We start from the raw sequence: 15,573 nt of genomic DNA, 5'->3' as shown, positions 1-15,573 counted from the left end.
TGAGAAATGGAATTTCTAGTGTTTAAATAGAAACCATTCTATTCTTCACTGTTGTCATCAATATTTGACTTTTTTCTGAATATGTCATGAATATGAAAGTGAAACAAGCACCACTTACATTTATAATCTTCTGTGACCCAAAAAAATCCCCCCACCCTCGATAATCTGCAGTGCCACAATAAAATCCCCCCCCCCCTCCGAGTATGTCATGAATTATGAGGTAGTGGTTAGGCTGGAATGGGACTGTTTCTGGTTGTGAGTTGGTGAATCTAACAAATGTGAAAGCTAAAAATGCTGGTTGTGATGAGAAACTAATCTGTAGCTTGGTCCATGGTCTAGGTTGGGTATGCATATGACAGTTTTACTTGCAAAAGTCACATTTATAACCGTGTTTACATACATATTTCTATCCTCCGAATAGTTCACGAATTACTAGATTGTGGTTAGATTGGGACCTAATAGCAACTTAAGTTAAATTAAAAGTCTTGGTCGTCAAACTATTTTCTTGTTTCTTTTAAATGTGTTAAGATTACGGAGGCAGTGATATACTGACGTGAGAATGTTACAACATTCATTTGAAACACATTGTCCGTACATTGCTCTCTCATTGGCTGTGTAAAGCCAGCAGCTGAAACACCCCTCTTTCCTTCCCATCAGACCTTATGGCAAGCACTGACAAAATTGCTGAATGAAACACGTAAGTATGCTACTAGCCCTGGTATAGACTTTTACCAGAGTTTTATTTACATGCAGTGTTACTACGTAATTTTGGTACAGTCACACTCTTCAAAATAACTTAACTTGTAATGATGACAGTAGCAACTGACTGGATAAACTTCTGTTACATTAGAATCACCTAATTGCATACAGTGACCACTAACATACACACACCAGACAAATATCACACTGGAAGATAATTATTTGACAAAAATGGACGCAAATGCATCAGAAGAAATGTACTTATAAAATAATAGCACAGGAAGAACCAAGGTACTGTAAAAAGGTAAGTAAGACAACAATAACCTCAACAGATATGATATGAAAAGCATTTCCTACAATTTGCCCTTTCAAGAAGCACAGGATATTTTTTATGCAAGTAATGATGGGTATTTAGTTTGAATATAAATTCTCCCTACTATCAGCAACTAGCAATGGATACTGAACCATTATGAAATTCCAAAAACATTTGGTAAATTAGTGTGACAGCAGAATGAGTAAAATGCAACAGCATGATAGTAATACAAACAGAACATTATCGTAAAACATTAAAATATTTTTAAAGTGCAGTGACCAAACATAACAGATTGTGGTGTGTGGCAATATTTTCTTTGCTCACGAAAACTCCCAAAACAGTATAACTAGCTAAACAGCTCCCCCCCCCCCCCTCCAGAGAGAGAGAGAGAGAGAGAGAGAGAGAGTGTGTGTGTGTGTAAATTCTTTGTTAGTTGTAACCCTATGTTCTGATCAATTTTCTGGTATGATATAGAGCTTCTCTAGTGGACAGTTTCTTTGAACTCTACATACTTGTGAGGATGCTGTGTCCACTAGGTGCCTCAAACAGCAATGATAGTAATACACAATATCTAAAACTCCATCGAATGGCTTGATAATTATTGCTTTAAGGCAGCAATAATAATAGATTGTTTAGGAGTATAAATAATGGACATTACAGTGTAACTTTTCGCAAGAATTCTGGAGAAGTTACTCATTTCATAATGGATTTCTTCTCAGTTGCTGGAACATCTTCCAAGAAGAAAAACACAATTGCCATCCAGAAAAGAAGTAAGCACAAGATTCTACAGCAGAGCCAGATGACAATGCATAAAAACCCAGTACCTCCTCCTTGTTATAGAAAGTAATTGAAGTTCTGCAAAGGAAAGGACCCTGATTTCAAGTAATGGGGCTTATTAAATGATTCTTCAATCCCACAAATTTAATCACAGAATGCTAAACAATTCTACTGACAAGAAAAAAGACAGAAGCTGAAAAGGGGTTACTGCTGTTATGCAGCCAAGAAAGGCAAATGATACTACTGCAAAATCTATGGAAAAACAAAATTATCTTGTAAAGAAGTCTCATTCTTTGATACCCCAAGTGCAATAAATGGCCACACTTTACAAAGGGCCGGCCACACGCTGTACTTGTTCGTGGTATATGGCAGATGCTTGTCGTGCATATCCATGTCCAGTTGGAGGTAGCCAATTAGTGGATAGTATGTGGTAACCAATGAACAGCAAATACATATTCCTGACACTAATGTATGAATCCCTCATATTTTGTATCATTTCCTTCACATTCTGAGTTTGCCACAAATTTGACATTTTCGTATCTATCTCGTTTGCACCTTCTGTGCTGAAATGATGTTAACAGTTTTAGCTCAAATGTGAACATGCTTGCACTGACAAAATTACACAAATTACTCACATTATGGAGATGGCCCTTCCTTCATTTTCCATTTTTGTCACCTACAGGAGTTTCTTTTACTGAAATATTCTGCACTTTTGCACTGCCTGTGATGAAATATTATTGATTTCATCTCTAAGATGGAATCTATGTTCACTGACTTATCTTTAGCATAGCCTGAAGTCTAAGTTCGGTCTGAAGGTGGTGATCCAGTTGTGGGTTGGCAAAGGCAATGAATTTAATAGCGACATATTGGTTGAAGTGACCAGCTGATCTGTATTGTATCTGTAGGTCCATGTTACATTGAGTGCTGATATTTTTGTTTTACATTATTTACTGTCTGGTTGCATCCAGAGTGCTGAGAAATGTAACAAAAATACAAAGGTATGGAGAAAGCAAAACTCAGCAGTAATTTATTTATTACATGCTTTTGTGTATTTTCCCCTGCAAATGTTTTCATCACTGAAAATTCAGCTGGATTGCATTCTAGCATCCAGTATGTTAATTTCGTCTTTACATTAAATACTTAATATTTGTGCTGCTGATCAAAATAAAAACATGATTACATCACTGGCTATGCAAATCAGCAAATCCACCAATATAACTCCCCATGACTGCTCATGACAGATGTTACCACTGTACATTTTGGGGTTAGAGTGTGGGACTGCTCTCATAATGTTTTATCCAAGATCTTGGTACACTTGAGGCTTACATTCAGTATCATTCATTACAGCACAACTGGGAAGGAGAGCTGAAGATGAAAAAACTTAATCCCACCACTCGCTGGCCCATCTCCTGGCTAGGATAATGCATGACAAGCCCACAAAATGCCTGTCATTATGACTGTTTTGGTGACAAATCACACAAAGCTTGCCCAATCACTTTCCCTCAATGTAAGCTATAGCTGCTTCTCCGTGTCACTGCTTTGTGGTGTTTCAGAATATTATTTACCAATGATATACAAAAATAGCTGTACATCAGAGGATACATATGGTCTCAGGAAACAAACAAGAAATAAATAGTCTGTGCATTTAACAATGCAGCAGTCATTCCAACAGTGGTCTAGTCTGTCAGGCATTGAAAGTGATACTTATCATTATTGCCACAAAAAGACATGAAAGTTTATCAACTGAACTGTGAATGACATTTAGCTCTTGAAGTGGTTTGTGAAACTTTGCCTGGTTTTATGAAGACAATTTTCAAACTCAATGGTCTGCGTTAACATGTCTAACAGTTACACTATGAATATAAATCAATGCAATTATCATATCAAGCACTGATCTCACAGTACTTTATTTAGTGTGGTCCTACTAGAACTGTGAGAGTTGATGCAACAGCTAAGGCATTGTACACACATTAGAGAGCAGAATTCCAAACCCCATTCAGCCATTCAAATTTAAACTTTCCATTGTTTCCCAACTCTATTGGAGCGTATGCTGGGATTGACCCTTCAGAAAGGATATGGCCAATTTTCTTCCTATCCTTGTGAAATCCAAGCTTGTGCTCTGCTTCTAATGACTGGATCATTGCTGGGACATCAAGTATTAATCTCCCAGCTTCCTTTGTTACTGGAAATGGTATGCCTTATATTCCTGTAGCTTGAAAAGCACACCTATATTTCATTGTATCCTCTGAACTGTACAAGGGGTACCAAAAAAAAAAGACTAACACTGCCGAGGGCTGAGCTTGTGTAGTACGCTTTTCTGCTGCTAGACGTATATAGTGCAACTCGTTGCCAGTTCAGTGCCGCTCGTGTTGTCTTGTACTGTTCATCTGTAGTGATTGTTTTTGCTAGTGCTGTTTTGTTCTTGTTTCATTTTTTATGCTGACACGTTTAAGTGAAGGTGCAGCTGTGAAATTTTGTTTTCTTCTCTGTAAAAATCCTGCTGAAACTGTTTTAACATTGATAACAGCTTACCAATAGGATTCTATGGGAAAAGCTCAAGGGTATGAGTAATTTGCTCAATTTAAAAATTGTGACATGTCGATTGATGACAAAGCTCATCCTGGACGTCCATCAACTGCCCGAATAGACAAAAATATTGAAAAAACCCTAGAGCTTTGATCACAGACCATCAACAGACAATTGATATCTTTCATACATTAATGGGTTATCTTGGATGCTGATTTGTGCGAGACAGAAGACTGGTTCTTCCACCACAACAACACACCTGCACGCACAACCACACTCTAAGACAGTTTTTGTCTAAACATGGCATCGTTCTACTGCCCCACGCACTTTACTCGCCTGAGCTGGCAGCGCGAGGCTCTTCCTTATTTCCACGCATGAAAAGACTCTGATTTGACAACACTGAAGAAGTCAAGAAAAAAAAGGAACAAGCTGTTAGTCATTTCTAAAGATGACCACAAAAAGATGTTTCATACAACAGAAGCACTGGTGGGACAAAAGTATTAGTTGTAATGGAGAGTATTTTGACAGATGTATGGTTGTTTTGTAAACAATTTGAAAATATATAGCTTTTAAAAAGATAGTTCCAGTTTATTTTTGGGTACCCTGTCATATGAACCATTGTGCCAACTACCTGTCCCTCCACATACATTGCCACACATAAGATTTAATTTTCAGTACCAAGAGTGCTTTAGAACTGAACAGAGATCAAACTATGATCCTTTCAATGTGCACCTTAATTCTCACAGTAACCAAGCTACACACATGATGAGGATCACGATATAACTCTTCAACCAATATGGTAACATGAGGATACACTTCAGGATAAATGGAAAGTGCTGAATATAAATGTTTCGGAAGCAACAATTATTAAATATTCAGACTCTGAAATTGAGACAATGGGTTTAGATACCAAACAAATCAAATGCAGAAAGGTAACTGTATACATAACAGTCTTGTTTCCCAAAACTCTGATGCAATGAAAGATTTTCAAAACAGAATCAGACACAAGCAGATTAGAATTAAAAAGTATGTCAAAATTGGAAGGTAGGTTTTTAATGCCTGGGCACTGACAAGATCCTTCGAGGCTATGCACAAGCTCACATTGGAATAGGTGGGGAAGGAAATCAGCTTGTTCATTTCAAAGAAATCATTATAGCCTGTGGAGAAAATCACTACAATAAACTTGAGAGTCCATTGTTTTAACAACTCTGCAAACTTGCTTAGAGCCCACATTAGAGACAGAGTGCAAGCACTGATGGGCAAGAACGTGGCAAGAAATAACCCACTGCAATTTTTTGCGTGAGCTATTCCAGCATTCTTCCAAGATGTTTCATTCTGAATGTAAAAAAGAGCCACACAGCGCATACCACGTACATCGAAACAGAGATTTTTAGTTTAACAGTAATGAAGTAAACAGCCAAATTATTGTCCATGTAGTTTACATCATAATACCCTTGCAATCACCGACAGAGTTACATTATGGATACATTTCTTTATACTACTGTACAAAATGTGCGTTTGAAAAGCCAGCCCATTGCCATTCAAATGACACCTTTTATTTGTTGAAGCAGTTTGAGGTGATTCCACTGAAGTCATTTCATCTGATCACGATAACGATAACGTGTTTCACTAGTAATTGTACACAACACCCAAGGTCATTTGAAGATGTTATAGATAAATTCCCAGTTCTCAAATGTTTTCTGTGCACAGTGTCTCTTCAGCTGAAAGGCTTCTGGGTAACTGCCCTTAAATTAGCAAAACAGAACAGTCAAGTATACTCTCATTTCAATAAAACATCAAAACTATTCTTGACTGTCCTTAGTTAAATCTGGGCTGATTTACTTTTATTTTTGGAAGGTTATCAGTTCCAATCATAAGCAAACACAACAAAGTGAAGGAAACTAAACCTACTTCCCTATTTCAATACATGTGTTTTTCAACCCACTTCAAGTCAATGTACCTAAACAAAAGCACACCACAAAATGTTACAAAATGGTAAATGATCTAATATATTCCACCTAAAACTGTTTCTGTATTCAATGGTGAGAACAAAAAAAAGTTCAGTGCAAACAGCAAGTGAATACAATAGAACAGATACTGAAGAACGGAAGGTAATGGCAGAGAAGAAACAACTTTAGATGTGTAGGAGTACAGTACGATCTTACTTTCAAGTAGTATCTGGACGAAACACTACACCTGAAAGTTACATTAAGCGCTCTATGCAACTGAAAGAGGTATAGCTTCTTAACCACTCAAATAAATTTCTATGCACAAAAGCAAAAAAATTTCAGGTTGTTTCCTATCCACACTGAGTAAAATTTACTATGGTTATACAGAAAAAAATATCATTTACATTGCAGAAGAGACAGTGATACTTATGAACAGAAATACCAGGATAATCCAAACGCCAGTCATAAATATTTAGTGAAGTGCTTTGCAATCTGTCACACACCAAACCTCACCATTCATTCAGAATGTTTGACTATTACACCACTTTGGCCACACATTTACAAGTTAAGGAAAACAACATACTAATAATGTGGAAAATGGAATCTGAAGTAATGCTTATTATTTTCAGCTGTGTGTTTTGTGAAGTTAAGTGCACCTATCACTTTTTCACAGAAGATGAGATACTTTACTAATGCTTCCATACATCAACTCCAGGCACAGATGTCTAAAAAAGTAAAACTGTTACAAACTGAGTATTAATTGTCAGTTAAACCTCTCCACAGTGTGACATTTGTCTGGAACTGTGTATCTAAAAGTTTTGAGGTAATAAACAAATAATTAAGGTAGTAGGTTCCATCGATGTTCCTTGTTGTTTTCTTGAGATGTCGCCACTCCAAGACCACAAAAGTTTCAGCTTAAAAATCTAACCCTTAGCTCAAAAGTAATACACACTTGTTCAAATTCCACAATAAAAATCACAGTGCTGTGCTGGGAAAGAGCAGTGGAGATAACTCATTATAGAGTGCAACCTAGTGTTATGTGAAAGTGTTGAGATTAATATAAATTACAATAAAAAAATTTCAGTCTGTAGACAATTATCATATAAAGCAGTTACAGGTACATAAGATAATGTGAATGAAAACATAATATTTAGGAATCACGGGTAACAAACTTCTCAACTGTAACAAAATAACATGAAAATACTAAAAAGTTGAACATTTTTAGAATTTTTGTGTATTTGTTTTGGGTTATTTACTAGAACTGTATATTTGTGCACCAATTATGATTATTATGCTTGAATATTACTCTTAACAAATATTCAGGAGCAACTGTTTGTGGCAACAGCCATTTCCAGAAATTAAATAAACTAAAAATGCCCTAAACCTTAAAGTTGTTTTGAACTCAGCACTGTCTTACCAATGATAGTCCTATTGAAGACAGTATGCCCTTACTCTGACACTATAAGGTACCCTTCTTGTATGTGTGTAGCAGGAAGTAGCAGTGATGATGATGTGGTGTGTCATTGTTCTGTACCTATAACTGAATTTCACATACCAATGTTTGGTTTGTAATGAAAATGGGAAAGGCATACTGTAATACAACAAATTCATAACTCCTTTGTATGTGTAAGATTACACATTTACAGAAATATGCACGATAGCACCCAGATTTCTAGTTTACTTTCCATCACTTGTTTCAATGATTGCAATTTCTACAAAAGTGTGGGGAATATACAGGGCTAAGAAAAGGACGAGACAAGAAACAATTCAAGACATGACCATAGTTTATGTAACAAAAAGTCACTGTATCTTATGAAAGATTTAGTAAGTTACAAATTCCTAGATATCAACTTCTCTATGACAAATATTATTCACTGCAATTTGTAAGTATACTTATAACTAAATATTAACTGAAAATTGCACTAATCACATATTATTCTGACTAACAGATCACAAACAAGACATGAGGAACTGGGATGTCATGTCATAATACCATTGGCACTATCTCTTTAATAAAAAAAAAATCATTAAAAAAGTTGATGTTACTCAGCAATTTGTGTCTGCAGAATCCAAGTTCATGCATATCGTTCACCGGTTTCAGCCTCCACTTAGCAAGTAATCGTATTTGTACTGGTCATAGTAAATGAATTACTACAGTTCACAATATTTTGTAATGTCCTACATATCTGAAACTTCAGTACTGACATTTGCTACCAGTAATCAGTTAAACATCATAAAAAAACTATCATACTGCTGGCCTAAGTAGCAAAAACAGTACCACTATAATATAAAACATGTTGTGGCAACAGTAGGAAAGGTGCCAAAAGTCTGACACTGTTTCCAGAGGTAAGTCAGGACAGAACATACAGCAATCACACCATGAATAGAGACAAAAATTAAGTCCATGACCACAAAGCCACTCATTTCAAAACTCAAACTGATGCTAAGTAACTATGAAAGAGAAACAACAAACAGTTTATAATGTCTCAATATTTTAAAAAAATGTAATACTGACTCATTAAATGAACTGCAAATCTGAATGCACAACAGGTATTGTTATTTAAGAACAATTTTAAGACTTATGACTCTGTATAAAATGGAAACCATGCAAAGCAAATGCCTCATGTAGCCTAATGAACTTTTGTTTAAAAAAAAGTAAATAAAAAAAGCTCAAGTATTGTGGAAACTTAATACCACAATTTTTTTTTTTTTTTGCAGTTTATGATACTGTGCCAAAACAACACACAGTAATACAGTACCACAAAACAGTAACAGACTGACAGTGTTCCACATTTCGCAATAACAATACATAAAAGAAAGATATAGATAGAAAATATGCAAAAAGAAGAAGTATGAACACTGTGCAATTTCTATTACTTCCCACCCCTCAGCATCTTGACTGAAAATATCTGATGTTAATGGAGCCAAGAATGTTCAGTTTTCTATATCCCACTCTACTAACTACAGCAAAAACAATACTTGCCAGTTTTATACTAGCTAAAAAGCCATGACATGGTCATATAATAAAACATTTTGGTGAAAATTTAATTCACCAAAAACAAATCAAAATTTGTTTAAAAAAGATTCCATGCTCATTTCAGCACTGCAATATCATTAACTTTCTACATGTGCACAGGCAACTTTCATGCTGCAACAACACCATAACAAAACAAAACACTTGCTGTACAACCATCAATGCAGTAAAGCCACAAAAATCATGCATAGAATATACAAAATGCCTCTGAAGGCAACTGCTGCTCAATGGCACAATCTGATACCCTTACAGTAATGGCACTTGAGGTCACTGACTGTGCAGTATGTCAGTTTAATTATTTTAACACTTCTGTAATGTAAACAGAATAAGCATTTTAATGCACCATGACATGAAAATTCTCTAATGATAAAAAATGGTATAGAATATTTGCAAAATTTAGGCACGACTATCAACCTCAACTGTCTTAATTCTCAGCCACAAAAATCAAGAAACTGCCTTATTTCTGGGAAACTTTTTAAAATTATTCTCCTGGAATAATTGAATTGTTGTTAGTCATTTAAGACGCTTCTCAATAAAAGCCTGTGCTCTGCAAGAATATGGATTTTCTCGCACAATTTTGATTTCAAAATGCATTGTATCAGAACCTTGCAAAGCAAAGCCTTCAAGCAAAGGTAAATAATATTTTACATGTCACTTTTAGCTTTACGATAACCTGTGATAACTTTCTGATATATCCACAGGGGAAATGTGTGATAGAGCTTTTCTCTGTTTCAATCACCGCACTGATGTTACAGCAAGTGCCATTACCGTTGAGGGTGTGAATGTGACATATGGGGGTGTGGAGGTGGGTAAGCAGCATGAGGTGGTGGCAGGGGTGATTGGCATGGCTGCTGATAGCCACCTGCTAGCAGCGGTCCTGGACTGGAACATGGGATGAGATGTGATGGAGGTGACTGGGTGTGAGAATGCGGTGGTGGAGCCATCATATGATGGTGTTGATGGGGAGATGGTGACCCTGGGTGCTGCTGGAAATGCTGTGCATGAGGATGTGGATGTTGCTGAGCCCCACCTCCACCTACATGTTGTGAACTACCATACACCAGCTGTCTTACTTTCTGCTCCTCATCACCAATGTTGTACGTCAGCTCCGTCTCCTCAAACCCAGTAGCAGACATCCTCTGGTCGCCCCCAACACCCGAAGGTGGTGGATCAGGGGAATTCAAGCATGTCTGAATTAGAGCTTTCCCTGCTTCCGATGTTATCATCGGTTGCAGTTTTCTGGTAGCAAAAGTGTAGACATGGCCTGTCTCAGAGGCCACTAAAAGCATCACTTGGGTCCCTGTCAGTGTTGAAAGCTCATAAGCCTGTCAACAGGAGAGTGGAATCATAAGTTTCCTAAACAGCAGCAATATACTCATTAAGAGATTATCATTTACAAACTCTGTTAGAATACAAGAAACTAAATAATTCTTAGACGGAATTAAAAAATAACTTTGCATATATTCAACCTATGTAGCGCACCGTGCGCTATGTTTGACCCTAGGAATTTAAGCAAAACGTGAATAAAGAACTGGTGTTCAGAACTAACAAATTAAAGTGTTTTATGCACCACGAAAGCAAGTATTCAAATAAAAATAATGTACATAACTTCTAACTCTTCAATTACTCTTTAAATATCTTCAAATTATTGTTCACAGATTACATGATATACATTCTAAAATGGTTGACGCATGCCAGAGAGGTTATGTTTACCCACTGTATTTATATAAACATAACCAATTTGCACTGAAACAACACCGACAGAACTAATATTGTTTCAGCATGCATTTATTATATTTTGTCCTTGTTATTATGAAAAGCATTTTAGTTGTCATCAAACGTGTAATTTCACTGCCACTGCTGGTGCAAGAGCCAAGCTAGCACGATAATCTCAATTGCACGAAGGGCACAGTGTTCCTTAATAATGACTTACGGTCCCACAATGTGAAATACATACAAATTACAACGATACAATAAAAATAACTACTAAAAGAAAAAGCTCATACCTTCTTCATTATACCAGTCTTCCTCTTCGAAAAAGTTGTATATCGTCGAAGTTTGTTGTCAATATATTCCATCTTTATTTTAACGCGTCCCTTCGTCTTTTTACCATTCGGTGGCGGCGTCTTTTTCTGGGCCTGTGAGTAGCCCTCGTCCCCAATGTCAGTGCCACAGTCCGTTGATAAGCCCATCCCACTTTGAGATGACATGCTGGGTCTACCTGACACTTCTTGTTCAAAACACACATCTGAAGACGTTCGCTTCAGTCCACGAGTCATACCCGCACTGCAAGTACTTGGTAACGAAACTGAAGACCTTGACACTCCAGAAGTTAGAGAGGTTGTAGGTCTCGCATGGCTTGTACTTCCGTATATTTCAGGCGGCGTTTCACCACTTAAAAGAGACATATTGTATCCCATATTAAAACGGGAATCTCTTCCCCCTCCTGTTGGTGTATCCATCACTGCACTGTCACTATTTACTTAACGTCATAATAAAAATCTGATTACTTCTCTCACTACCTTAACCTCTAAGCGTTCCGACACCATACGCACGTCACCAACACCACACGGCAACTGTTCGTAATTTGACCTAAGTTCTCCACTAGCGCGCGGCTCGTGCGGCGAGTTGCTGAAGAAAGTAGTCCCAACTCTTAAAAGCAGTATCTACGTCACACTAAAACAAAATAATGTTTTAAATCTGTTTTGTAAAGGGTAATCCATTATTTGTTAGTACTTTCACAGTGTAACAAGGTGTAAAGCGTACAATATATTCGTTACTTTATGGTGGCGTATGAATACCTCGGCGCACAGACAGCCGGTCCCACTCCCATATTTAGAAGTCGCTGTTGCCAAATTAGGTAAACTTCTCCTAACATGGTAAACAAAGATCCACCCTTTCAGTCGAAAAATGAAGTTTGATACATGTTATGTTCAGTTCCTACCACATATTGTTTGCATCACGAGTTATGTTGCTCCTTTTACAGTTAAAGTCACGACGCTGCCAAAAATAGCGAATACTAGTCATTCTAATTTTTAACCTTGTGTATCTCGTTTCTGAAATAGAACCCAAATCCGTTTCAGCCGGTTTCTGAAGATTTGACCGTATCGTCATGCCGGCCAAGAAATTAGTGACAATGTAAAAAAAAAGGTAACGCATTTGGTGAAGCTACTGAGCATATAAAGTGCTCAGATAAAAATCTGTGAGGATTAAACTGAATTTTTAAAAAAAGTTCCATAAACTGCGGATGGATATTACACACAAGTATTTTATCCCCAAAGGAAGGGCATAGTTTGACTATTTCCAGCGAAATACTTCAAATATTTCTACGACATGCGATGAACGCTGCACGCACACGTCAAGAAAATCTGGATATGAATAAATTCTGGCAATTTTTTCATTTCATCTGCACAAGTATGAATTATGGTTCTGTCTCCGAGAGCTACAGCGACGCCTAACAACCAGGATTGTCATCTAAAGGCTCAGAAGTGTGCAGTTATTTCGTCAGTAGATGACGTTATGAGGGTTCCGAGGTTGTATTATATGTTATACACTAATGAGTGTAGAATTTAATAACTGGTCATGGCGTGGTTTAGTTAACAGAATGCAAAGAAGTCAATTTCAAATACTGTTCCCCATATTTTCTGGCAGGTATTTCTAGCCGTTACACTTTGGTTTGAACTTACGTTTGACGAATTGACCGTCGACCGCAAGGAATACACTAGCTCTCAGATTTCTCTACTATTGTCGTGACGTTTACCAGCCATTTGTGCTGCATATTCAATAAAAATCAGTGTCTTGGAGATATTTTGCTTCTGAACCGCTTTTAGAAAGGAAAATAAGGCAGAAACGGAAGGGTAGTCAATTTGCTTATAGAGGAACTACTTAGATATTTTAGTAACAACAATACATTTTACAAGACTGCAGTGCAAATTTCTCGAAAAGTGTTACAGAACAGCGCACGTTTAATACAGCGGATGAACGATGGTCGGCCAACGATTTTAGTGTCCTAAAGGAAGAAAAGTTAGCGTTTCTCGCTCTGTCTGTATCGAGTTCACTAGAAATAGAGCAGAGGCTAGGGCCGGACAGAAAGTGACAGGCAGTGGCCACGTTAACCGAACAATCCCTGCAATTGTCTCAAGTGAGTCATGTATGTCGACGAAAGCCAGTAAGGGATTTGAGCTCATACCAAATTAGTGTACCGCTTCACTCTGTCTGTAGTGTCATAGAAAAGGCGAACCTGTTAGTGGCACACATCTGTCTGTTGACCTGTGATTATTGCATTGCATCTATAGGCTCGGAGAAACTAATACCCCCTCCCCTATTATGTCCGCAACGGTTTACGTGTGCATGAAACGAACACAGTATAAAAGCACATGACAAGCTAATCACTATCTACTCAAGAAAAAGTTAGTTTTCGTCCAGTGTTCATTACAGCTGTTAACAAGTAGTCTGTCATTGGTGTGAAAGTTATCATGTGAGGAGAAAAGTGAATTCAGACCAGCGGATTGTGCCAAATAATCTTTGTGTATCACACTGTATTCTTTCAGCTTTCTCCAACCCATCTTTTTTTATTCTTTTGCAGTTCACCCTACTACATTTTTTCCACATTACTGTTATAAAATAATGAAACTGTAGTACATTCTAAATACTACTGAAAACATGCGAAGTTTGAGTAAATAGGAAATCAAGTTTGTTTGCGTGACCAACATCCGTAGAAGGCACCGAAATATTAATTTTGTAAATAAAAATCGTCTTTTTTGTAGCAAGAGAAAAAACGAAAATAGGAAATCATTAGCACGCTTCTCGTCAATGTCATACGCATTGAATACTACCGTTTTCTTGCTAGCGTATGAAGGTAACTGTCACAATCAGTGTATGATAACATAAAAATACGCAGTTTCAATGTCTTCTGTAACTCATTTTCCTTGCTTCTGACCTCTTAATTTCCTTTTACTGTATCAGTTCGTTATATTGACTGAAAACGCCAGGATTCATATACATTATGTGCACGTAAATTAATGCTGTTGCTCAAATTTATGTGTGAGTTGTTTTACTGACTCTGTATCATTGGGAATTCAAGCACAGGACGTGCCATAGACGCATGGCACTACTGCAGCTTACAACAGATACAAATTGAAAATAAAGTTAATAGAACATCGTGGTATGACGACGTACCACAGATAAACAGATTCGTTCGCACCGTAAGGGACATCAGTGTCACAGAATATTGCGTGGAGACACAAAGGCTGAACTTATTTTCTCATACATCCATGTTGTGCACCCCAAGATTTGCCAGCTTTAGGACGTTATAGCCCTGGCCCCGGGCCCATGTTTTCTGAAACTAAACCCAGCCAACTGAAGTCACGAATACCATTAGTCTTATACCAATACAGTCATTGTATTAATAATTATTGCTGCTGGAGTTTTCGAAGAAACCAGGTAAGCTACAAATATTAAAGAAGAAAATTACTTATGGGCATTTGAAGAGTGGAAATGGAAAACTTTCTAAGTGCTATTTTTCCAGAAACGCGTTTTCAGTGCTACTGCGCTTTCGGTATTTTGTTGCACGTCCCTAAACTTAATCTCGGCATTAAACCACGTTGAAAGTCTTTCAAACATGTGTTAGTAGATGGCGCGTTGTCTTTGAGCCAAACAGTGCTTCCCTCTCGCATTCCAAAATTTAAAAGATATGAGAAGTGATTTTTGTTTACTACAGTTCCACTATTTTTTTTTAAATCTAAGTATTTCTGTACTTGTATTATCACAAACAAAATTTAGTGCCGCAGTACTAATGGCACTTGGACCAAAAGCTTTCTTCCTGCTATCTAGTCGAAAACTGACATTTCTGAGGCCTTGATTTTTGCACAGAGTCCAAGCTAATTTTTGCAAAGAAGAAACTAGCAGTCAGCCATTGTTAATAATGCTATTTATTTACATAAATAGTACCATTACCGGTTTCGAAACGACAGTTCAGCTTCAGACGGCCGTTTACGTACATATTAATTTTGTTGTTGTTTACATTAGTTGTTGGAATAAAAACAGGTATTAACTAATATAAACAATAACGGATATAACAGAAACGTGAACCGCCGTCAGAAGATGAACTTGTCAGTTCGAGATAGGTAACGGCGCTATTTGTGCAAATAAATAGCGTTATTGGCAGTGGCTGATTGCTGTTTTCTTCTTTTTTGGTTCAAATGGCTCTGAGCACTATGGGACTCAACTGCTGTGGTCATAAGTCCCCTAGAACTTAGAACTACTTAAACCTAACT

The 15,573-nt window shown here is 37.2% G+C and overlaps 1 protein-coding gene across 2 annotated transcripts in view; it reads right to left on the bottom strand.

Moving 5' to 3' along the window:
* LOC126248037 (serum response factor homolog) overlaps window positions 1–11,858 on the bottom strand; it is a 257,210-nt gene extending 245,352 nt beyond the window's left edge. For both annotated transcript variants that reach the window (XM_049948658.1, XM_049948659.1), the window contains exons 1-2: window positions 11,305–11,858; window positions 10,372–10,623 (exon numbers count right to left, since the gene is read on the bottom strand). In XM_049948658.1, coding sequence (XP_049804615.1) covers window positions 10,372–10,623; window positions 11,305–11,760 — 708 coding nt within the window. In that variant the 5' untranslated portion in view covers window positions 11,761–11,858. The remainder of the gene's footprint in view (window positions 1–10,371; window positions 10,624–11,304) is intronic.
* Window positions 11,859–15,573: the final 3,715 nt, after the last annotated feature.

Source organism: Schistocerca nitens, chromosome 3 (genome assembly GCF_023898315.1).
Source record: "Schistocerca nitens isolate TAMUIC-IGC-003100 chromosome 3, iqSchNite1.1, whole genome shotgun sequence".
Lineage (NCBI taxonomy): Eukaryota > Metazoa > Arthropoda > Insecta > Orthoptera > Acrididae > Schistocerca > Schistocerca nitens.
Note: the sequence above shows the minus strand (reverse complement) of the source record. Positions and strands in the feature narration are given on the sequence as shown.